A 24187-nucleotide genomic window follows, 5' to 3' on the forward strand; every position below is an offset into this window, starting at 1 on the left:
AAAGCCTTTGCTGGTATGCTTGTTTCCTTGTGTTTCTGTTAGACGTACAGGGACAGAAAGAAACCAAACCACAGAGACAGATATCCACCACCTCTTTGCCTCGTACTGCTGAAATGAAGTCTGCAGTTATTATCATAATAATGTCTTGTTTCAAGTCGCCCTGAAATGCCTCTAGCACGCCTGCACCGATTAAGAAATCTTAATTAAGCTTTTGTAGATTCTCCTTCATCAGACCTTGCCTCATTTTTTTTTTTGTTTTTTTTTTAACAAACACTCGTATTCTTTTCGTCAGACACTCTCACCTAAATGAACAAGGTGTTAGCAGAGAAAGTGAGAGAGGAAGAGAAAGCAAAGCCTGTGTTTTCGGCACACGCTTTCAAGTTTCCCGTGCTTCATCTCTCCCGAGGCATTTAAGTATTAGATATCCCTGCGCTGATCCGCTTGTTGTCACAGCAATTTCCCCAGTTGCTCATCATACTTAAAACTCCTCTCTCATTTCCATTATAATTATCCAAGACAAAGCTCACCTGAGATTCGCAGCGAAAGACAATTTAGTTTCACCTCTGGAGCAGAGCAGCATGACGCTTACTGCGTAATGGATAAAACAGTTTGAGGTAGTTGGCGAAAACGAGAGTCACCTCCTCCGTTTTGTTTGCAGGGGTGAGGAAACGTTCCTGTTGGGAGTAAACAGATTTCACGACCGGGCGCGAGTTTTATTTTGGTGTCGTTAGAGTCCAATCAAATTAACAACAGAGCTCACTTGAGGTATTACTGAAAGAGGAGCATTCGCTGGGAATATTGCCACTGGTGGCTGGTTGATTAAACGGCCGTGGCCGTCGTGAACTACACAGAGGAACATTATTACAGAGTTGCCTCATTCATCTGTGTTTACAGGGAGCAACTGTCTTAATTAAGCATTGTGCAGGCTGATGGATTGGCCAGTCTCACTGTCTGTAGCAGACGTATTGATTTCACATTCCATACCCAAATAGCCAAGTCGTTTTCCTCCCCTTTAGGCGTTAAGGTGCCACCGCAGCGTGGGACATTAGGAGCATTTAAAAGAAGCTGTAATTATAAAACATGCGGCCCTATTACGTGTCAGATGGAGAGGTTTGTAATGTGACTGCGACAAAACAAATTGAACCAGACGACCTACTTTGTTAGCTTTGTACACATGTGTTTCAGTTAGGCTTACAGCAAAATTATAATTAGTCTGGGAGTACTGCACAGCGTCTTCAGTGAGGATTCAAACAGCCGCTGCCGTGTGCTCTCAACATCTGCTTCTCTCAGTGATCCCTACAACAGGGCCTGGGGAGAGAGAGCACTACTAATTACTAATAAAACTAGCTAAGCCTATTGCTGTGAATTACTGCAGCTTTATCTGAAGTGGACCAGAAATCACTCCCGAAGCAAGAACAGGGTTGGAGAGATGCGAGGAGGGATCGCAGTGTCTGGATTAGCACAAAGCTTGGTGTATGTTGTGATGCCTCTACAAAGGAGTGTTTTCGTGTCGGACATTAGTGCGAGATTCAAAATTCTGGCCGACTTGGATCATCTTGAAACACCTTGACTCAAAGGCTCAGGATGCAAAGCATATTTATACAGACATACTGTCGGACTTTTTTGAGAAAATTCAACATATGAGTGAATAAAATGAATGGTTCCTACTATTATGTGAATATAATTGGACTCCCTACAGTGGCTTGAGTTTTTGCCATGTATAATTTTTTTTTTTATATCAGGTTTTAAAATACTGAGAAATTAAAGAGATCTAAAGACAAAGTGTACAAAACACATTGCATTTTGGGGGGAAATGTGAGAAAATGCACTTTTTAGTGAGGAAAATTTCCCGGATCCCATATTTATTCTCACAATTGAAGCATATTCACAAGAGCTGCAAACATGTCTCCTTATCTGAACTGCTTCATCTCAGAAGCACACCACAAGACGCAACAGGAAATGTCCAAAAATCCTTAAATATAATGAAAGTACATTCCTGTACAAACAAAAAAGATTTTATACCTTCAACTTTTAGGCAAGGTGTGCAAGGAGAAAATCTTTGCTCCCCAAGACATTAAGGCCAGACTAAAGTTTGCCAGAAAGAAAGTAGACAAACACCAAGACTTCTGGGATAATGTTCTTTTTACAAATGAGTTGAAAACTGACCAGAAGAGACCCTCAGGGTACCCGAGTGTCAGGGAAAAAAAATTAAGCTGAAGTAGAACTGGATCCTTCAACATGAGAATAACCAAAATCACACTGTTAAATCCACAACAGATTGGCTTAAATATAGAACTGGAAAGCCCTTAAACAGCCAAAGCAAAGCTTAGACGTTGATCTCATTGAAATGTTTAACATTTGATGGCTGAAAGTGACGAGTCTGGCAACTCTTCATCAGACTAATGTCAGAGACTGGTAAATGGCTATAAATAGTGACATATCACTGAGGTGTAACCTACAGTCACGGTTCTTCTGCTTATACTGATCAGTTTGGGTTAAAGATAAGCTGTAATCCCCTCAAAGAAAGTCAGGGGTCGCCATGCAGTACTAAGATTTGTATCTAATATAGAATGCAAAAAAAACTGTTTCAGCATATTAAAACTAACATTTAATGAGAAACTGATTATGGATTATTTGGGCAGATTGATTATTGCTTCCTCTAAATCTGTAACAAACTCTTGTGAAGTTATGCTTAGAAGTGGTTTTCATCTCACTTAAAATTGTTTTTTCTCTCTACCTCTCCTTTCGTGTTCTGTAAAGGTCGCATGCAGGAAAGTCCATGGAGGCGCCACAGAACTCATCGAGTGGAGGGACAGTGATAACGAACAGAAGATTTCTCCCACGGGGGTGAGACCACGGATTCTCAACCCCCTGCGTTTGTTTGCCAAGGGCTCCCCTGAGCTCAAGAGCAACATGAGGGAAATGACATATTTACAGAACATGGAGGACTTTTGGGACTGGTTATCTAACCAGACAGATGTTCAGGGTGCACAGGCCAGAACTAAACGCAGACCCATCGTGAAGACTGGCAAGTTCAAAAAGATGTTTGGGTGGGGGGACTTCCACTCAAACATCAAGACAGTCAAGCTCAACCTACTGATCACAGGAAAGATCGTGGACCACGGGAACGGCACGTTTAGCGTTTACTTCCGCCACAACTCCACCGGAATGGGGAACGTCTCCGTGAGCCTGGTGCCACCTTCCAAAGTCGTGGAGTTCGAGATCGCCCAGCAGTCGACACTGGAGACCAAAGACACCAAGTCGTTCAACTGTCGCATTGAATACGAGAAGACGGACCGCAACAAGAAGACCGCCCTGTGCGGCTTTGACCCGTCCAAGGTGTGCTATCAGGAGCACACACAGAGCCACGTGTCATGGCTGTGCTCAAAACCCTTCAAGGTCATATGCATCTACATTGCCTTTTATAGTGTGGACTATAAACTGGTGCAGAAGGTATGCCCTGACTACAACTACCACAGCGACACACCTTACTCCTCCACAGGATGACCTAGCTCTTAGCTTGCAACAGCCTTTAGTTTCATCTCCAACCGATGTAAATGTCAAACTCTAAAGTCTCTGTCCACAAAACAACCCTGAACACCCGAGTCTGCTGAAAGAAAGTCAACTCGATCAGGGCAAACACACTTCAAATATTTGGATAAAACCTCTGTAAATATAGCAGTTGTATCCAGAAAAGAAAAGAAAAAAACCCACAGACAGTTCGGTCTTTTGAGACTTGGTTTTAGGGGTTTGACAAAGTAAAAGGCAGTGCTAACTCCCAACCCTGCGTAAATCCTCATCACAACAGCACATGTTCGCTGATGTAATTAGTGTGTCGTCCAGATGTTTTCTTTAAGGCTAGACCATGGGCAAAATGTTGCACCAATTAAAAGTGCAAACCTGGAATCTGGCAGTGCTGGAGCCAAAAACTGTGTCACCTAATTGAGATAGTCATCATTTAACATATGACAAGATTTTGATCCATCTTAAAAAAATTATCTAAAAAAACAGTTATTTAAAAAGGCATATAATAATGAAATGTTAATGTAAGAATACTGTATTAAAAAACAGAGAATGGATAAAAAGTTTGACTTTGAACGAGACCGGATATCCATTCGTGCATTTGGAAAACTCAAAAAGGATAGTCTTTTATTTCAAAATTTTTCAATAAGTGTCTTGAAGATTTGAATAATTATTAATATTTAGGAACATCTTTTGCTAAATTTCTCATATATGTATTAATATGATCAAAATGACTAATTCAACTTATTTCAGTGGACACATGACAAAATACACAGATCGATTTACAGATTTCTGGAGGTTTATAATACATATAATGCCCTGCAAACATTCTCATACTGCTTGACGTTTTCCACATTCAGCAGCCTTGGATCAATTCCTTCTAGAACCTTCTTTCAATGCAGTAGCAGCTGCAGGTCTTTTGGAGCGTCTACAAGCTTTGCAAATCTAGAATTCTTTTTTTCTGTGCTTAGAGCATTTCTGGACCTTGACTGAGGATTTCTAACATGAAATTGCTGTGATCCACGTCATTTGACTGTAGATCTGATGTGTATGGCACTTGTCCTTCTAGAAGGTGAACCTCCACCCAAGCCTGGTGTTTTTTTCAGCAATAACCAATATTCATCTCCATCCATCTTCCCGTCAACTCTGAGCACCTTCCCCACAGCATGACGTTGCCACCACCTTGTTAAATAGTGTTATTTAGGTTTCTGTCAAGATGACATTTTGCATGTAGATAGCATATTTTTTTGTTGTATAGCCCAAAAAAGCTTCTGTCAAACTGTGCATGGAACCTCTTAAGGTTTTATTTCAAAAACGGCTTTCTTCTAATTGCTCCTCCATAAAGGCCGAATTTGTGAAGCTAATAATAATAATAAATCCATTTCCTTTATGTGGTTAACCTTAAGTGGGCTTGTGGTCGTCAATCCATCACACAAAGATAACCCTGCATGCATGCACACATTCACTTCTGAGGGCAGTTTAGAGCAAACAAATAACCCTATATGCATAGTTTTAGACTGCAGGAGGAACCCAGAGTATCCATGCAAAACCCACACACAGCTGCACCAGTGTTCAGCCGAATACTAATACTAATAGTTTTAATGCTTTTAACATATTCTCGCTCCTGAGCTGTGGATCTCTGAAACCAGTTGCTATGTTACCACTGGTCTGTCCTACTGTTTATGTAGCATCTGAAGCAAATTGGTTGCGCTGGATTTTTTTTTTTTTTTTTTTGGGGGTATTGGAGTAAAGGAGACCAAATATAGATGCAGACAATAATTTTCAGAATTCTTTTTAGAAACAAAATACAGTTTCTTTCCTACGTTAGTTATGCACTGCTTTTTTAAGATGCTACTGCACTTAAAATCTCTATAAAATACACAAATATTTGTCTTTACAATGTGAGAAAATGTGGAAAACTCCAAGGGGTATAAATACTTTTGCCAGGCACTGTTATGTATTTCAGTTCTCCTGTGTTGATTGCCGCAATTATCCCAAGGCATGTGTGTGCTAAACCGGTCTGAAATCCAACATCTGTGTTTGCAGGATGCACTTTGAGGCAGCAGCCTGCCGAGCGAGCCATGCAGTGGATTAATGTGTCAGGAGAGGAGGGGAGGGAGACGCAATAATTGCAGGACAGGTGGATTTAGTGAGTCTGGCAGACAATTATCAGCACTTTGTCATGGTCCTGCTACCAGCCCTGACATTACCTGTCTTTAATAGGCTTTAATTAGCCTGGGAATTTCTATTCGCCAAGAGGAGAGAGACTGAAAAAGGAAGGAAAATGGGCAGAAGTTGGGGGGAAAAAAAAAAAAAAAAAAAAAAAAAACTTGTCTCTGATTTCAAGAAGTGGGAATATATTTCAGAAAAAAAAAAATCTGGCTTTTTCCCAAATGTACAGCAAGCCTAAGCTGGCAGACTTAAAGTGGAAAAGAAGCAGTTTAGCAGTACATGGTGTAATGTGCTTTGACATTGCAATCACCCAGACAGTTTTAAAAGGTTTCGTTGAAAAGCACCATCACACGGAAAGCCGTAGATTGCATTGCTTGCACACATCCCGGGTTTTAGGTTAGGGCATGTGCCACAGATGACACTGCAATTATTTCAGTCGATGCTACTTCATGGTCCCATCATCTGTAAATGATCCTGTCACCTTGTTGGTGAGGTGAGGTGTATGATAAATCAGAGTCAATCTACAGTGAAATGATATTTTTAGTTTTACTCCTTGTGTCGATGCTGTGTACTATTTGTAACTACAACCAGACGTGTTTAATTATGGCTTCAAAGTAAATGATGTCAGTTTATTTCAGTTTTTTTCCTTAGGGATATTTCACAATGTGTACCCCTCCTCATTTCTGGTGTTTTATCATGATTACCATGTACATAAATGTTTGAATTATTGCCAAATGTTACATATTGCTTTATTTCCCCCATTTCTGTGTTTTACATTGTTCCTGTTTTGATTACCTGCTCGGGTAAACTTGCTTAAAGATTTCTCCTGTAAAATAGGGAAAAAAAAAAAAAAACAAAAAACGTCAGTGTGTAGTGTGATTGCACATGTTCATTTTCACAGGAAGTTCATTTTGTTAACATTTAATGGTTGAAGATCACTTTAAATCTTTATGACATTAAACCTTATAAGAAATTGGCTCCCCAGCATCTTGTCACACTGAGTCTGCCCCGGTCTGTTGGTGCTCAGAGTTGTCTCGTTTCATTCCTGAAAGGCCTTCTCAACAGGATAAACACACCATTTTTAAGAGGTACATTTCGGTGTAGCTTTTTAATGGGCAATAAATCTGTGTCCACAGGCGTGGATGATACCAGAGGTACACCTCAGGGAGCACATCCATTTTGCTGCGGCCATCAGGGACAGGGGTCTTTTCATTCGCTTCCATTACTCTTATCTGATCAGGATGAGGCACCTACTCCTTCAGCATCAAGTCACACCAGGCTCCCCCTGCTGCACTCATCCAAATCCCTTAAAACCATGCTGATATGTATTTCTGTTTTCATACTTTACCTCTCACAGTATTGGCGTTTAGACTGCACACTTATGAGACCATAAAATTAGTTTGCATAATTTATAGCTTCATTTAAATACCACTAACACGTGGAGGTGTAGTGACACCGATCGCAAAGTTTGTTCTAAACCACAAAAAGTAACTGAACATTTGGCCAACTTCGCCAAGCCACTGCCAGAGATAAAATAGATTTTTAGTTCCTAATGCTACAGTGAGAAGGGAGCTATAGTGTGGGCCAAAGAACGTCTAAAAAAAAACATGTGTAAAAAAAGTAAGACATTGTTATTTAAAGCTGGGGTTTGTATGTTGTTCGTCAAGCCTCAGGAGTTTGTTATTTTTTTTCCTCCAGGAGGCTAAATGAACTGGGTTCACAGCAGATGGTTCATACATTTAGCAAGGTAAATAAAGCAACTGATGCATTGTATCATGTGCCGCTACACATAGCTAACGCAGGTGAACCCACATGAGTGAAATGTATGAATGGAACATCTACCAACAAGTTTACAGAAATAATAGCAATAATGTAGTTTGAGGGAGATGGATGCAGTTCATTCTCTCTCTGAGAGGGGGCTAGCTTTGTTGCTCTTTGACAAAACCCCCGCTCCAAACCAAAGGAAAAAAAAACGATTTCAGATGAAAGTGATGACTCAGAAATTAGGTTTTGTTAAAAGATCATAATACATAATATCTTACCTGTAGTAGATAACTCTCCTGGTGTCTTCTTAGTGTAGTAAAAATCCAGATTGGTCCTGGACGCTAATGCTAACAGCAAAATCTGAGAGGGTCCAAAAACAAAGAACAGGTCTACTATCTTTAAACGGTAGTCTCAGAACTATCCTACTGAATGCTGTTGTATGAATATTAAATCTTCTGCCACTTTTACACTGGACAAATATTTACAGCAGTGTTGATCCATTTTTACAGGAACTTGAGTTAGCGCAGCACCAATGAACTCTCCTGTGTGAAACGAAGACTGAGAACGGAACGTAAAACGTTTGACGTAATCATAAACGTATGAAAAAAAATATAGCGGCGGAAAATGGAAAAATATTGCAGCGAATAATTGCCATTAAATATTCACTAAACTTTTTTCACTGGGATGTTTCACTCAGGAAGAACATTGAAGATGCACTGCCTCCAACCTCCAATTACGCCACATCAAAAACCGCAAAAATCAGGAGTAAGAGACAATATGGAGAAGTTACAAACCCAGTTCCGATTTCCTGCTTCGGGCCTTTTGCTGCATGGGTTCCCCTTCTTACTCCGCCCTTCTTCCAGTCCAGTTACTAATAAATAAAGGCCGCCAGTGCCCCGAAGCTACATTTGAGTTGTTTTAAAAAGGCACAAGTGCACTTTGGTTCCGGCTATCCTTAAATTAGCCATTACCTTCAGCCGGCAGAACCGACTGATTTGGATTCATACATGTGCATTTCAACAACAACAAAAAAAATGAAAATATGACCAGTCAAAGAAAAGCAAAAAAACGAATACAGCCAACCTTTCTTTCAGTGGAAAGAACGTTAACTTGATGGTTGTCCAGCGGTCAGTATCCAACACTCCCCACAAACAGGGTAAGCCACAAAAGGTCACTGGTAAAGAATGTGCAATGTGTGATAGAAAAAGATGTATAACCAACTTAATAATCCAAGCCTGGAAAGGATCGTAAAGCTAAGAACATTCATGGTCCAAAAAAAAAAAGAGAGAGCTTCAAATGTGAACATTTTAGAATTAAAAGTCATTTTCTACATTGGCATCATGAAATATAGAACTGTAACTTTATTTTGGGTTTTCATCAGCAGTAAGCAGAAAGCATCAAAATCAACATTAAATTCTTGGATTAAATTACTGAACTAAGTTTACTTTTGAGTGACATTCTAATTTAGTGAGATGCATTTGTAAACATACACACCAAAAATGATCAACAGCAAGTAGGTTCAGCACTTGAGAAATACTGAAAGATCTCTTTAGGTTTCTCCTGGCGTGGCATCATCCAGTGCATATTTGCTGCCATCGAAATGACAGGAGAATTTTTCAATTTTGACAGCACAACTGCAGGCTTCTCTTTCAAGCACTGCAGTTAGTGGAGGAAAGCGAAGGAGAAAGATAAAAGGTTGGAGAGGCATCCCGAAGCCGAGATGGTATCAGGCCTTTTCGAAGGATCTGTGCTGAGAGGGGCGGACGTGGATCAGCAAGCCGCTGATGAAGACGTCTCTTCTAGCAGGAAAGAGCGGCCGCACATCCACTTTAATTAGAGCTGGGGCCTCGCATTCACATAAAACAAGAGGGAAAAAGTTTTTTTTTTTTTTTTTTTTTTTTTTTTAAGGTGGTGGTGGTGGTGGGGGGGGAGTTGTTAACATTTACAATGGGACTTTAACAGTGCAGTCTCTGAGCATTTCCTTTTGATTAGGCCGGTTAAGCGGTTTTGTAATTATAATTGAAAAAGACATGCAGCAGAAAAAAAAAGAAAAGAAAAATCACTGCAATATAACATCCACATCCATTAACAAAACCATAAAAAGAAACGGTAGATAATCATCACTCTTCTTCTATAAGCTGAGATCTGTGGTAAAACAGACTAACATTCAATTGAGCCAAAAAAAAAAAAAAAAAAAAGTAATGAAGCCGAGTCACTTCAGACTGCTGGAAAATGTTTTAATGGGTTAATGCAGGCATTCTTGCAGACAACAACTTCATAATTTTTTCCAAAGTTTTCAACGTGGCGTTGATTGATGAGTAATATCATCGAAAAATGATGCTACTCTCACTTTACAAAATCCTCCGAAGTGTCTGTCACACCACACTACATACAAGACGGACTGAATAACCATGACAATACCCCCCCTATTGAAACACAGAATAACATCGCCAGTAGAAGTGATGCTCAGCATCCTACAGATATCCAAGCATGTTAGAGGAACCTTTTACTCAATTCATGTACTTCTGCACAGATGTCGAATAATTGCAGAAAATAAGCTGTTAAAAGCAAAACTGGAACTTTTGACACTTTCTTTTGACAATAAAACAACCATGCATTAGTCTCTCCACTTTTAGTTCACCACAATATACTGAGCATATATATTTGAAAGTTGGCAATACTAAAAAGGAACAAATTTTCTTTTTTTTTTTTTAGTAAGAGTTCACAGATGTATGATCTGGAATATGTAATTTGAATGGGAGACGGAGGACATATTTCCATAAATGTCCAATGTTTTCGTAGATTTGGGCCAAACAGACACTTTTCCATCTTACATGGATTGACACTTGCCTTCAAAATAGCAGATTACTACCCCCCCTCCCCCTGACAAATACACAATAGAACACACTTTCTTGTACATTGGTCTTCTAAAGATGGTTCAATTGTCATTTACATAGAAATGGTGCCATCAATATGGGGCATACGCATATTTTCAAAAAGTGTAAAGAACTGACCTTGCACTGAGTGTTCATGCTTTTTAATGTCTAGTCACAAAACGGGCTAAACATTACAAATATATAATATTTCCCATTTAGTTAAACCTTTGTTACGTTCCTATAGAACTCCATATCAAAATGACTATACATGGGAACTAGTGCAACCTGGAGGAGGCCTGGTCTTTGTGACAAGGCAGGCACGGAGTAAAATAGACGAAGTGCTCTTGAGCAGTTCCAGAGCAATGGCAGATATATTAAGGCCATTTTGAAAATTACAGGAAAAAAAAAAATGTAGAAGAGAACTTGGCTTGCTGCCCGCGCTAAACAGAGTTCAGCCGGGGCAGCAAAGCAAGCAACACCGATTGAATCAATTGTTTTCCAATCCACAGATGTCAAACTTCCATGTGCCAGCCTCCCCCCTCAATGTCTCTGGTCAGAAAGCTCCACTCCTCTTTATTCAAGTGTGTTCAGTTTTGGTGGAAATAAAAGAGTGGCACACTCACTAGTCCTTTTCTTTGTAAAAACCTCCATGCTTCATACCCTTCTTTATAGTCCAGGAGCAAAGTCGGGCAGTCAGGACTGTTTTAGGCGCTTCCTCGGAAGACCAAAGGGTGGGCACTGTGCGGAAGCCAGGGCACGGAAGGCTTCGGCTACCAAGTGAGGATGGGACTGGATCATTGACTTCCAGCCTGCGGTCTCCATTATGTCTGTGGCGTGACTGTAAGCACAGGCAAAGTGAAGTTAACACCAAGACGCCATGATCGGCACATTAAAAAGCAATAAACATAAATGAGATTGTAATGCAGGAGAGCGCTGACTCAGCAGCTGCATCTTCATCCAGAAAAGGACCAGAAGTGCTTTTCGCCACAAAGATAAACAGAAAATTAATTCTAAGAGACGCATAAAAAAAAAAAAAAACAATAAAAAAATAGACGGTTTCAGCCTGGCCGTGATCAGTGATTGATTAGCAAACACACCCTAAAATAATGCTAACACATCGTCATAGCAACACTAATCTTTTGTGTGAATGTCGCTATTGAGAGAAGAAAACTTAAAAGGTGTCTACTTTCATTATCACTTGAGTGTTTGGAAATTAAATCAAAGGAAGGTTCTTTTGAAAGAAAACCATTTTATCAAACTGTGAAAAGTGTTAAAGGACACTTGAGACGGATGATGTGAATTCTGAACTAAGTGTGGTAAAAACTGCTTTGAGTGTTTTGAGATCTGTGTTTTGAAATGTATTTAGAAATGCTGGCAGCCTTTTCTAAATTTCAGTTAAGTGCTCTAAATTCTCTTGTGAATCCATCCAGCTGTCATTAATGCTAGCTCCGCTAACTGGTAAGGCAGTTTAAAAGTGCCAAATACACCTTAAATGTCATCATTATTTCAAGAAAGTAAAATCCTCTTTATAAAGACTGATTTATCGATCGGTGGGGTGTCACCTCAGCACCTCAAAGCTTTACAAGAACCAGCAAAAGAAAAAAGAGCCATAAAATTCTGCTCTATCCAGGACCCACCACTGCATGCATAAAACAACCAAAATAAAGTTCTTCATTTCAAGGTGTCCTGAAACACTGCACTACATCATCGAAAAGAAAAACTTGCTTCCTTTCTTTAAAAAATAAAACAAATATTCCTTTTTGCGGGGTTTATCCAAGTATGAGTCTATTAATAACTTGGATCCAAAGATAAGGGGCTTCAAACTGAAAAGGCAAACAGCACTCTGTCTGCCTAAGCTAAAACAATGAATTCTAATGCATCTGGTAGGGGGAAGAGATAAGAGCGTGTTATTAATCTTGTGTCACATATATCAGCTAATTACATACTTGCTATTCCAGTTCTTTCCATCTTTACAGCCCAGCTGTCTCAGGACACTGCACCTATGGCAAGGAGATAAAAAGGTAAGCATTCAAGGCTGGTAAACAGAAATGGCAGCAGGAATTTATCCCTTTGCCTTTTTTTTTTTTTTTTGCGATACTTGCCTGTTGATAAAATCTATGGCTTGTGCTTTGAGTTGCTCGGCACTGTGCAAGTCAGCCAAGATGAGGGTGTCGGCCACATTCTCCACTGAAAGGCTGTTGCACAAGGCCTCCTCACACATGACCTTTAAACGCTCCAGAGCATACTAGAGAGGGGGTAAAGGGGGGAAACAGGATACAGCCGTGATCGAAAGGTTAGGAAATGCATTCAGTTGGTTTAGGGATTTTATTATTTGAGACTGTCCGCAAATCTGTTTTCAGTTAAAATGTGCGTAGTGAACCTACGATCATCACAAAAAGCTTGATTATACTCCTAATATTAGTTAAAAAAAAAAAAAATGAATCTTTTATTAATGAAATGACTGGTTCTGCCTTTCCATCAGCTGCAGTTATAATATAAATGCAAGCAAGTCTAAAACCTTTTTATTGTCTCCAGGAACACACCTTTCCACCATATGACAGATACAGCTAAATCACATGTTGCCTGTATGCCGTGTGCTTACAACCACCGGTTGTATTCTGCCAGTAGGCTGCACATGTTGTTGTTACATGTGTAATGTGTCTCACAAATGTGCCGTATTTCCCCTGCGCTTCCTGTCTCTGTTACAATGAAACTGACAGAGATAAAAGAAGAGGTGCCGACTCCCAGAGCGCTCAAAGAGGCGTGTCCACAAAAACGCAGCATCATCAAAACTAATCAGGCAGCAACAAATCATTACAATAACATTTAATATGACACAAGAGGTGCCTGTGCTACAAAAACATGTCAATAACATTTAATAATGCAATGCTTTGAGCAGAAGGCAGAAGATAGAATGCCTCCTGCTTAAAATGATCAGGAGTGTGCAATATTTAAAGGGGCATAGTACACATGATGTATTTTGCCTTATTTTCAACAGGAAACATGCTAAATTTCAGAATAAAATCATCCATTTGAACTAATTCAACATGGGAAGACAACTAAACATGACTACAGAGTTGTCAAGTTGCTTTATTTTCTAACTGTAGAATCAGTTTTTGTTTAAAAACCTAGCATTGCTGTATTAGTTTCTGAGAGACTAATGTTTTTTCCCACTAGATGTGAGCAGTGACTTTCAGATGCTGCTCAAGGGAGTTACACAACCCTTCCTCTGTGTTCACAGGACAGCAAACAGTTTCAGAAACTGACAGATACATTTTTGATTTTACAAATATCACATTAAATTGAATCTAAGAATTTGCTATAACACAAAAATTTCAATTTGATATACTAAAAGGATGACTTTCTTGTCAACTTGCTTTTTACATGGCCTGCCACACTTTCTGGCAACTCCTGGTGGAATTATAAAAATTCCTAACTGTAGTGGAATAATTTCCAATTGAAAGTTTTAGAAAAATTTGACCTTTAATTTGAAGTTTTTATAACGGATTCATTTCTAAAATTTAAACTAACTTTTAATAAATTCATCAGTAGTCTAGGAGCTTGGTGTTTTCCTGGCATGGGCCATGAATAACTTCCCTAGGGCACTTTTTCCAAAAATCCTCTTTTCTGAATGCTCCTGAACACAACCATGTAAACATTTAACAGGACAAGACTATGCATCATCTTACTGGACAGCTGGTATGGCAGTCTGAGATGTGAATATTTTCCACATGAAATAAATACTTTTTTATTGTTATATTATGCTGCTATAAAAATATATAAGAATTTATTTTTAGGATCTTCTGCAGGGATGCGCAAATGTGTAATATGCATTCCAGGGTCAAATCCATATATTGTAGGTGTTAACCCATTGCATTAGAGTAATAATCTCAGCAGTCGTCAGTAAATCCAATGGGATATTCTAACCTATTTTACATTTCCAGTGGAGCAGATGAGAGTACATAATTATGCTCAGGACTATATAATGCAAAATGTACTGTTTTATTAATAAAGATTTATTTTAAACTAGCTACTTTGTTTAAAGTAGAATCCTGACATAAAGACGTCTTTAGAATAAGAGGTGAAATGTTTTCAAGCAACCAGCCGTCTTGTTTCCTTCCACTTAAGCACTTAGATTTTCAGTCACCCACTTCCTGGGTAACTGAGAAACTACACAAGTGTTCTTTGTGAAAATAAAAATACATCATTCATATATAATTACCGTATGTTTTTCAAATTATTAACTGATAACCATCTAGAAATTGTGAGGATTGGCCATACTAGGGATTCCAATTAAGAAAAAGTTAAAGGAAGATAATGATCGGATACAAATGGAGCTGACAAAGCTAACCTTCCACAGGTACTTACTTTATCAGCAGCTGCCAGCAAATTGTCTGCCATTTTTTCCAAGTTTGGCGCCTTCCCTGTATAAATGAAGCCCATCATTTCCCTAAAGACATCTGGATCCACATCACTGATGTCAACTCGATTCTGCAGATGAAACAAAATGTTTGTTTACTGCACATAAAATTATGATGTCATGGATTACAGTGCTTTACAAAACTTGATTTTTTCCCCCCACAATCTGAACAACAAAGTTGATGCACATTTGTTATTTGTTTTTTCAAAAGAATATTAAAAAAAAAAAAACATGTGGTTTTTTTGAAGACAGAAGAAAGAGACAGAAAATGAATAAAACAAAGTGTTCTGATCAGATAAGACCAGACCGAGATGTTTTTGGCTCACATGAAGAGCATTATTAGGGTCAGAAACTTAAACAACATGAGCACAACATTCTGAAAGAAAAACAAATGGCCCAGTCAAAGTTAAGAGCTAAATTCAATTGAGAATATGGGGAAATACTTTAAAATAGCTGTTTTTTACAGTGAATCCTCATCAAACATGCCTTCTGAAGGGAAGGTTTTATTTAAATGCAACAGACTAAATAGGGCTAGCAACATGTGCATGCCTCGCTTTCACTGTCTTCAGGATCACATAAAATGTTTTGGGGGCACTTCAGTCGAAACAAACTGAAGTTTGAGGGTATAACTAGACAAAACACAAAAAACTCTAAAAAGTGTGAAAAGAGGCACTGTAGAGTAAATACTTAAGCCATTTGGTGGGATTTAGCTTCCTGATTGCTAACACGGCTGCAGCATTTTAGCAATCAAGAACCAGTTTGTGTATTGAGGACACGGGAGAAGAAGTAAGTTGGTGCTCTTACCTTTTTACTTTCCTCCATTTCATGTTCGAACATTGCATTAAAGACCGGAGACCTTGCTGTTAAAGTAAACACAGAAATGAATAAATAAACCTGCATGCAAAAAGGATTAGTCAATGCTTCAGTACACTTAAAGGTTTCTCTTTTTACTCCAACAATATCACATGTCTATTTTGCACATCTTTAAACATTTTCACTCATCTTCTCTCCTTTGAACAGATTCGGTTGGTAATACCTCAAGCCAGAGTTTCCTCCTGTACTAAAACTCAAATGATGTTGCTCACTTGTTAGTCACTCTGGATTAAGGCCCGTGTCCAATGAGCAGAGAAAATCTACATTTAACGTTCAGAGCGCCAAAGAAAAAAAAAAGAAAAAACTGCAGCGTAATTCCCATAATAGTCACGTTGTAAGCATTTTTTCCTTGAACACTTCACCAGCCACCATGTCTAATCGAGATAAGCGCAGAGAGCCAGCCTCTCAATCTCCCAGATCCTCCAGTCATCTGGGTCAAGCAGAGCCAAGCAGGAGCGAAGTTGTGGATTAGCAACCACTGCAGAACTGGGCCACAACAAATCAAGTCCAGCGCACAGAGCCTCCTTAGCTTCTCAGGTGCTTATGGCTCTCTATGAGAGGTCATCCACAAGAAGCATTGATGTCTTTTTTTTTTTTTAAGTGCCTCTTGTGACGCTGCGCTCCTGAATGTTGCGTGTCAGTTCTGATGGGGGATGAAAATGTCCTACCTGCAAGGATGGATTTGTGGGCTTTGAACTCTTGGCCTCCCACGTAGAGGCTGCAGTCTGTGAAGCGTGAACACTCCCACAGGTTCCCAAGGTCATCAGACAGCTGACATTCTGGTACTTTCAGCATGTTCATGTTAGACTGACCCGAAATGTTGACAGAGTCCTGGACGACACTTACCTGTACACGCATAACAGAAGAAGCAGCAACGTGAAGCATTTGGATATTTATTTATATTTCAATTACTTCTTTGAAACCAAAGAAAAAAAGACCAAACTCGGCAACAGATTAAGAAACAGAGCATCTTAGAACAAAAAATTAGTCAACTTCTTACAAGGCTGTACAAACGTACTTATGTGCCTTTTACTTATTCACATTTTCTACATTTACAACCACAAACTCCAGAATTTTTCTTTGTACTTTACATAATAATCCAACACAAAGTTATGCATAATTGTCAAGTGGAAGAAATAAGATACATGGTTTTCAAAACTTCTTACCAATAAAAATCTACACTATAAGTTTTTTTTTTATTTAACCTTGCTGATACAGTTTGTTGTAAAACAATATGAATATGTTTTCATCTACACCACAAGTATTAATTCTCAAGGGCCAGTGCTCTGCACTTCTTAGGAAGATCACATAAAATGCTTAAAACACATCAGATTTAAAATAATCAATCGTTGAAAGCCACATGATGAGAAGGCAGCTGAGCCATTTGATTCAGGCGTGTTGGACTAGACGCGTCTAAAAGTTATTCTTCTTCGTTTCTGTGGAGGAAGCAGATCCCCACACAGTGTTGTGCCGTCACCATGATGTGTAACCGTGGCAACAGGGTTCTGGGCAAACACATAGCATTTTGAATATAAGCCAAAAAGTTAGATTTTGGTCTCATCTGATCAAAGGATGTTCTCCCACTATGTACTTAGTTTATTTAGGATCCACATCTAGCTGTAGCTATGGTGCCTTTACGCTTACAGTGGTCCAGACATCACTTCATTACATCACCAAAACAATTTTTAGAAATTAAATAAAGACAAAAACAAAAAACAACATTGAAGACAATATGGCTCAATACATGTGATATTATGTCAAACACATAATTAACTGTAACGTAATATAGTATATGTGTATTTTTGATAATACAGGAATTGTGCCAAACGGGACTTTATCTCAGTCAAAGAGGCTGAGTAGTAAAAAGCATGCCGCACCTTTTAGATTTTATTCCACAGACTCTGTAGTGGTCTATCAGTTGAAAAGATATTCCAGTTTGTGGTTGTAACATGACAAAAAGTGAAAAGGTTTGAGACGCAGGGATACCTTTGCAAAGCAGTGTACATATAATTTATGACAAGTCTTACTCTCTTTATAGAAAGTTGCGGTTTTTCACCTATCATGGCAGCATTAAAGCAGCTGCAATGAGATCAAAGCGCACTGACACCTCATTTAGCTTGTCCCTCGAAAGAACATTTTCCAACATACTCACTCTTCTTGACATTCTGAATTTAATTATTTTGAAAACAAGCATCAATTTAAATGTAAGATGTGAGAAACATTTAGCTCTGTAGAAGTAAAATGTCATTCAATGCAAATTTAAACTGTGAGCCATAATTCAGCATCTCTCAGAAGTAAACCAGCCATGACATAATTCTGCTACTCTTTCCATTAAAAAGGCGAGGCACTGGATGGAAAAATCAACACACACTTTTTTTTTGTCTTCACAACACTCTGAAGAAATTTTAACCAGAAAAAAAAAACAAGAGCAAATCCACTTAATTATTTGTAAAGACAAAACAGAACAAGAAAATAGTTCAATCACATTTAGTAATTATTGACATGCGGCTTTGTTTTAATGGATTTAAAGTCAAAACAGCAAAACAACTTAATATACCATTTATTTAAAAAAAGCAAATAGAATCACATTTACCTCACAGAAAAGTGTGAGCTTGTCATCAGGTAAGAGACCATTAGCTTCATCAAGGAGGAAATCTCTCCTTATAAATTTTTTGAAGCCCCAGTCTTTGCCTTGGACAAACCTATACGCTCTTTGGCTCTCTATAAACAGAAACATAATGTCAAGTTTTACAACATTCTTCAAACTTGCAGCTTAATAAAAAACAACAAAAATAAATGTAAAGTTTGTATGAAAATATCTGTAATTGTTACTACTCACCCATTGCTTTTGTTTCCTCTCTTTTAGCATTCAACAAAGAAAACTTAAACTTTGCTCTGACTTCACTTTTTGGACAACTAACAAGAAGTAAATACAGTGATAGATAATCTTTGCTTTCATCATCAAGTCCCTTTGGATTAACTCTCAGACACCTGGCACACAACAAAATAATGAAGATTAGCATGAATATATATGTGGGAGATAACCTTTTTATGGCCACAGAAAACTTGGACTGAAATTTAAAGTGAAATACTTTCATACTAACCATTTCATTTTGTCATTAGGGCCAGAAGAGAAGGTTGAACTCTTCAACACCTCTCCCATTTCTTCTCTGCAAAAACTAAAGTTGTTTATGGTCCACATGTAGGAAAACTTCACTACTTTGACCTGAAAACCAATAAAAATCAAACAGTTTAGGTTTTTTTATTATTTAAAAATAACTTGATTTTACCAAATATTATGGATTGGAAGTTAATCAATTCAAATAATTGCTTTATTTTACTGACAGATCCCGTTTCAATACAAAAATATATTGTCCAATCAATCCAAAACAGGCTCATAGTCAATAACACGAACTCCAATTCGATCCCAGTTATAAAGAAGTTTTATGTCAAATGACAAACAGCATTTTTACAGCAACCCTTCGTGTAGTTTAAGGTTGAAAATATAGAGTTGAGATGATAGATTTTAAAGAGAGAAACAATACCAGAATTTAGAAATTCACTAACACTTGAAATAATCCTCACATTAAAGTCCATAACTCATCCTTACAAACTGCAGCAAGTTATCACCACTTAGGCTTTAAACAACCATTTCCAGCTACATTTATTAACAGCCACCTTTACATACATTCCCAATCATTTTAATGTGGTAAAATAATTGGTAAGTTTTTTTGGACACTTCATAAAATAGACCTTTTGAGGTCAATTTGTTACCATGTAGAAATGCTGGTAACGGGGTTGAAATGCAAGTCAGCACTGGAAAGTCGCTTTTTTTTTTTTAAATCATAAAATAGTGTTTTTAAATTTGAAGGAGACGTCAATGGGTACTGGTCATTCTCCCCCTTTGCTATTTTTGTTGCTTTTGATACAAAACAGATCCATCTGCCTCCAGACGCAGACAAAACTTTTTGTGCTCTCTTTAACAACTGATGATTACCAGTAATTCTTAAATTACATTTAAGGATTATAAGAAATATGTTCATATGACTCCATTAAATAGTACTTGCACGCTCAAAACTATTATAGTTTGACCAGGGGCATTAATCTGTCAAATGTCATTAATCAGTCGACCCCAATGTACATGGGCGCATAACTGTTTCTTTAATTTTAGTAGGTTTAAATTGAATTGAAAAAAAGTATTCTGTAGTGGCTTTCCAATTAAATAAAAAAACAACAACAACAAAAAACAATTATAGTCATTTCCCAAGTCAATTAAAAACATGGAATAGAGCCAGAACTGGAAGCATGAGGGCATTTTACAGAACTTGGGATAAGATACCTTTTTAAAATTAAGTTTAGTCTGTTGGTTTGTCCCCTACCTTCTGCAATGTAACGAAATGAATTTTATACGATTTCTGATAAACTTTAAGTACAGTTAAAGATAAATATCCATATAGCAGTCAGGGTGTCCTATATTATGAGCTAATTTCATGCTAACAATACAAGCTGCCCTATTAAATCTAAATGCATGCGTTTCAAAACAGGATTAAATAATTTCTCATCAATATAATGCCCAAAAGAGATAATTTAGTAAATGAATTTATTTCTGTACCTGCGTGTAACACCAGCTCTCTGCCACAGGTCCACTTGACATCTCCCCAGGAGGAGGAGGGGTGGGAACCCGTGACATCACTGGCTCGGATGTACCACTCACTGACGTCCTTAAAGCTCTGACAGTTTCAAGAAAAAAGAAAACACAGTGTTATTTCTGGAAAAATTACCACCAGCTATGATCTCAACATTTTCTAATAATAGTGGAAAATGCCTGGCAAAATACCCACTTACTGGAATTAAAAGTATTTAACAAGTTACATTTGATTGGAAAGTTATTCTGCTTAAAACGTAAACAAAACCCAGACAAGATGCATCTTCTGTAAAAACAACGCCACAGATATTTTGGTTGTTGAAAGACAAAATACTGCCTCCATTTCTACGTTCATCGCTATTTGAAAAAAATATCTTTGGAGTTAGAAACAATTCATTTCACAATTCAACACTCGATGGACATGTTTCAGATTCTAGCATCTCTTGATAACTGAAACATTGTTCCTTTATTTACTGTACAGACTTATAATATGTAGTGTGACAATGGCATCATGACAATGTTTATTGTTCCTGTGTTTATCAAAAGTGAATTAATTAATTTAGTTATAGTTAATTCATTAAAATCAATTATTTTCCTGTATTACTTGAAATAGTTACTGCAAAACTTGCTGGTTCTGTAATACCAATGGAAGCCCCAATGGAAATGACCATACAAATAAAATACATTGAACTGTACAATATTTTTTTATATTGTAAATTTACCCTGACAGTTTTTTTTTTCTTAATTTTCTTTTACATGAATGTTTCAGTTAGTTTTTACCTTACTGCTGGCACATCAGAATTTGCACACTGAAACCTAAAGGACATTCCTACTCTACTCTAGAACAAACTGCTGCAATTATATCAATTGTATTTTATAATAAATCCAAATTTCTAAATTATAGTAAATCAAACGCATAGTAATTCTGTTTTTGTCACTTATAGACACTAAGTTAAAGTGTTGTTTAGTTATTATCAACACTTAGCATTATTCCAACGTCAGGACATCAATGACCATGAAGAAACAAGAAATTAGTCTCTGTTCTGTGTGTGAACTGCTGCTGCTCTAATTAAGATTTAACAGCTCTTTCCACAGGAAAACTGAAAATGAAATTCCACTTAGTTCAGCTTAAATATGCCACACCCAACTCTTCAAATTACCTCCAAAATCACATGAATTTTAAGCCCCATTTCACTGTTACGAGTTTCTGAAACATCTGACTGTAAATGTTTTACTAATCACTGCCATTTATGTTTATGATGCTTGCTGTGATAACTTATTGACTATATAGTCTAATATGTGTTTACGTCATAAAAGTCATTGTCCAGTCACTGCTAATAAGGTACAGCAAGGCTTTAAAAATTAACGGCTTCAAAACTACAAATTGTACACCATGCAATTTCTATATCAAAGTCACTGTAATGAGACGCGACCTGGAGAGAAAGTCCTGGAGTTTTCTGCAGCTGTACCTAGCAAAAAGTACATTGGAAATAACCCTCCCTCATCTGCTACCGTGTGCTGCTAATCCGCTAACTTAAAGAATGGTACTTCACATTTTCCATGCTTACAAGAAGCTACCAGAGCAGAAAGCTCAGCTAATTATTCAGCAACCTTAAAACACATTTTATACTCAATAAGTACTTTGGAACTATTAAGAAATTTAGCAGGTCGTCATTCTGTTTCTTTGCTTCAGTGTATGTATCAAAGTCAGTTTATATAAATGATCCCTTATAAATATATATTAAAATTTATCAATATTTGTCATTATTTTTGCACAAGTCCAAATATTTATCACTTTTGTGTTTTAAATTTAAATAATTTATTAATGTTGCACATTTCTGTGTTAGGGATTATGTGAAATATTGTGGTATTTTTACTCAAAGTTATCATGTGGAAATCTCAGCATGATACCTTTATGCCTAGTGTTTAACTTGAGCAGCTCCTTTAGTGATTATAGATTTCATGTTTAAGTTTACATTTACTGATTAAATAAATGTACATATATGCAATTTTTTAAATGCAAGAAAATATGCAATACCAAGCAAAGCAGAACACTTTGATGATGTACAACACTAACATGTTTTGCATGTTCATTTGAAATAGGATTTGCCAAACAGTAATGAGATCTCATACTGAGAACACATGTATTAGCATGCATAGGCTTGCTACTCAAAATCTGTTTCGAGTATGTTGCAGTACCTGTACCCCACTCCCTCTTAGCTTACCTACAAAATATGAGTCATGCAACATAAGGAATGAATGAAAAACGTTTGCATCACCTTTTGAATTCTTGAAAGATGTAAAATATGGAGTTTTTCCCTCTATGTATTTATAGAGTCCTTCATTGTCCCATCTTCCTGTAAGAAATAAAAAAATATAGATTAGGGCAAGCAAATGACCAAAATAATGCTGTATAAAAAAAACTAGACTGTCAACAAATCATAGCATTATCTATGAAAAAAGCCACCAAGATCAAAACGAACTAAAAACTTACACCATTAAAATGTATTCCCCCCATTAAGTTGAACGTTAAGTTCAGAATTACTGCAACAATATTAAATCTGGACATAGGCTCACATCAGGAAAATCTGTTCTACACTACAAGTTATAGAGAACTGAAATATTTCATCTTATGGTAAACATAGTTTTGAAAAAGAAAAAAGCTCTTGTGAAATCAATTTGATGAACTCAAGAATTCACCAGAAACTACTGTTTGGCTAACACGTTAGCTAGAGTTTTGCAATAACGCCAAAAATGCAACAGAGGATGCAAAGCGGACAAACATTTTTTCTAGCATCGTTGCATTATCTTCAACTGCTGTTACTAAAGTTGCGGAACAAAGCTCACAATTCTCGATATTCAGGATGTAAAACGAGTGCGACAAAAGATGAAAAGAGAACTGTTAGCGAACACGGGTTTCAGTTAGAACAGTCATTTCCGATCGCCGTCTACATGGCTTCACTGTTCAGTTATTACACATTTAACCCTGCTTAAGAGTTGTTCAAAAACGATATTCATAACCAGACAGAGAGAAAACATGATGTAATAAACGGTACATATTTGGCTAACCCAAGCTAATGTTTCCACTAGCAAGATTAACTTCACTTTAGCCTTCACAGTGCAAATGTAGCGAATTTATCTGCTCACGAACCATCTGTAAGCTTCACTTTGCTATGTTACTCCTCGCTTGTAACACAATCAAATCAGGTATGGGTCAAGTTAAATCAGGAAGATGATGTTTGGACTCCGCAGTAGCCGGTGAAAACAAAGGCCCTACACTGATCCCAATGACAGGATGCTAACCAGAAGCTAATGTAAATCCTCACGCTCTGTTACTGGAAGTAAAAACAACATCGGCTAACTAGCAGCTAGCGAAAGGCTAATCCTTCTCCCTCCTGTCTGCTTACAAAAAGTTTAAAAAGACGTCGTAATGACGTACCTTTTAATTTTATACTCCCATATATATCGAATAAAACATATAGCTTTGTGTTTTAATCGCTCCTTCCACCGTGCGGCACTTTGGACTCTTTTTCATTCAGTCTCTTCACAAGGTTTTCTTTGTCCAATTTATCTGTGCTAGCTTACAGTTGTCTAGCTGGCTTGTAGCTTCTCGGGCTAGAAAATATAGGACATTGCGCATGCGCGAAGTTTAGGTAACGTTCACAGACTGGATTCCTCTAATGTGGATGCATAAAAGCGGCTCTTTTACTATTCAGATCAGAACGTTTAGTTAAATAATTTAGTGTAGCTTCTAGCTTTTAAAATTAAACAAAGTCTTGATATTTGTCCAGAAGATACATGTACACACATGTGAATAGGGTAACTGTTAAATTAAATAAAAATGAATAAATGAAATACCCCTTTATTCAACACAATATGACCATTTAAGCATCATAATGGATGATCCCATTATGA

The 24187-nt window shown here is 37.6% G+C and overlaps 2 protein-coding genes and 1 long non-coding RNA gene across 4 annotated transcripts; 2 read left to right on the forward strand and 1 right to left on the reverse strand.

Moving 5' to 3' along the window:
- Positions 1-2733: 2733 nt before the first annotated feature.
- LOC106934821 (neurexophilin-2-like) lies at positions 2734-6671 on the forward strand (the record flags this gene model as incomplete). The annotated part of the gene is made up of 1 exon (XM_015014952.1): positions 2734-6671. A coding segment is annotated over one exon (774 nt), but the record flags the coding sequence as incomplete, so codon positions are not given.
- Positions 6672-9678: 3007 nt separating this feature from the next.
- Positions 9679-23897, reverse strand: spopla (speckle type BTB/POZ protein like a). 2 transcript variants are annotated; one of them, XM_015014953.1, is made up of 12 exons: positions 23712-23897; positions 22552-22629; positions 20240-20357; positions 18732-18853; positions 18467-18618; positions 18221-18348; positions 16296-16473; positions 15559-15614; positions 14703-14825; positions 12437-12579; positions 12281-12334; positions 9679-11172 (listed from the first exon to the last, which is right to left on the reverse strand). In XM_015014953.1, exons 3-12 carry the CDS (start codon positions 20315-20317, stop codon positions 11028-11030), a joined length of 1179 nt encoding a protein of 392 aa, XP_014870439.1. In that variant the 5' UTR covers positions 20318-20357; positions 22552-22629; positions 23712-23897; the 3' UTR covers positions 9679-11027. The 2 variants fall into 2 exon arrangements, with proteins under 2 accessions (XP_014870439.1, XP_014870440.1); XM_015014954.1 differs by lacking the exon at positions 23712-23897 and adding an exon at positions 23424-23585.
- Positions 15389-15948, forward strand: LOC106934823 (uncharacterized). The gene is made up of 2 exons (XR_001421773.1): positions 15389-15540; positions 15775-15948. It is a non-coding gene; the product is annotated as an uncharacterized LOC106934823 (long non-coding RNA).
- Positions 23898-24187: the final 290 nt, after the last annotated feature.

Source organism: Poecilia latipinna, unplaced genomic scaffold (assembly GCF_001443285.1).
Source record: "Poecilia latipinna isolate Pla-1442-1.1 unplaced genomic scaffold, P_latipinna-1.0 Scaffold1867, whole genome shotgun sequence".
NCBI classification, from domain to species: Eukaryota; Metazoa; Chordata; class Actinopteri; order Cyprinodontiformes; family Poeciliidae; genus Poecilia; species Poecilia latipinna.

Excerpts from the sequence above, each read along its gene's own strand:
- spopla (XM_015014953.1), bottom strand. The coding sequence starts at position 20,317 with ATGTCACGGGTTCCCACCCCTCCTCCTCCTGGGGAGATGTCAAGTGGA. Across the intron at positions 16,474-18,220 it reads AGCTCACACTTTTCTGTGAG|GTAAGTGTCGTCCAGGACTC; the intron begins GTAAATGTGATT and ends ATGCGTGTACAG. Across the intron at positions 12,580-14,702 it reads TGCTGGCAGCTGCTGATAAA|TATGCTCTGGAGCGTTTAAA; the intron begins GTAAGTACCTGT and ends CCCCCTCTCTAG.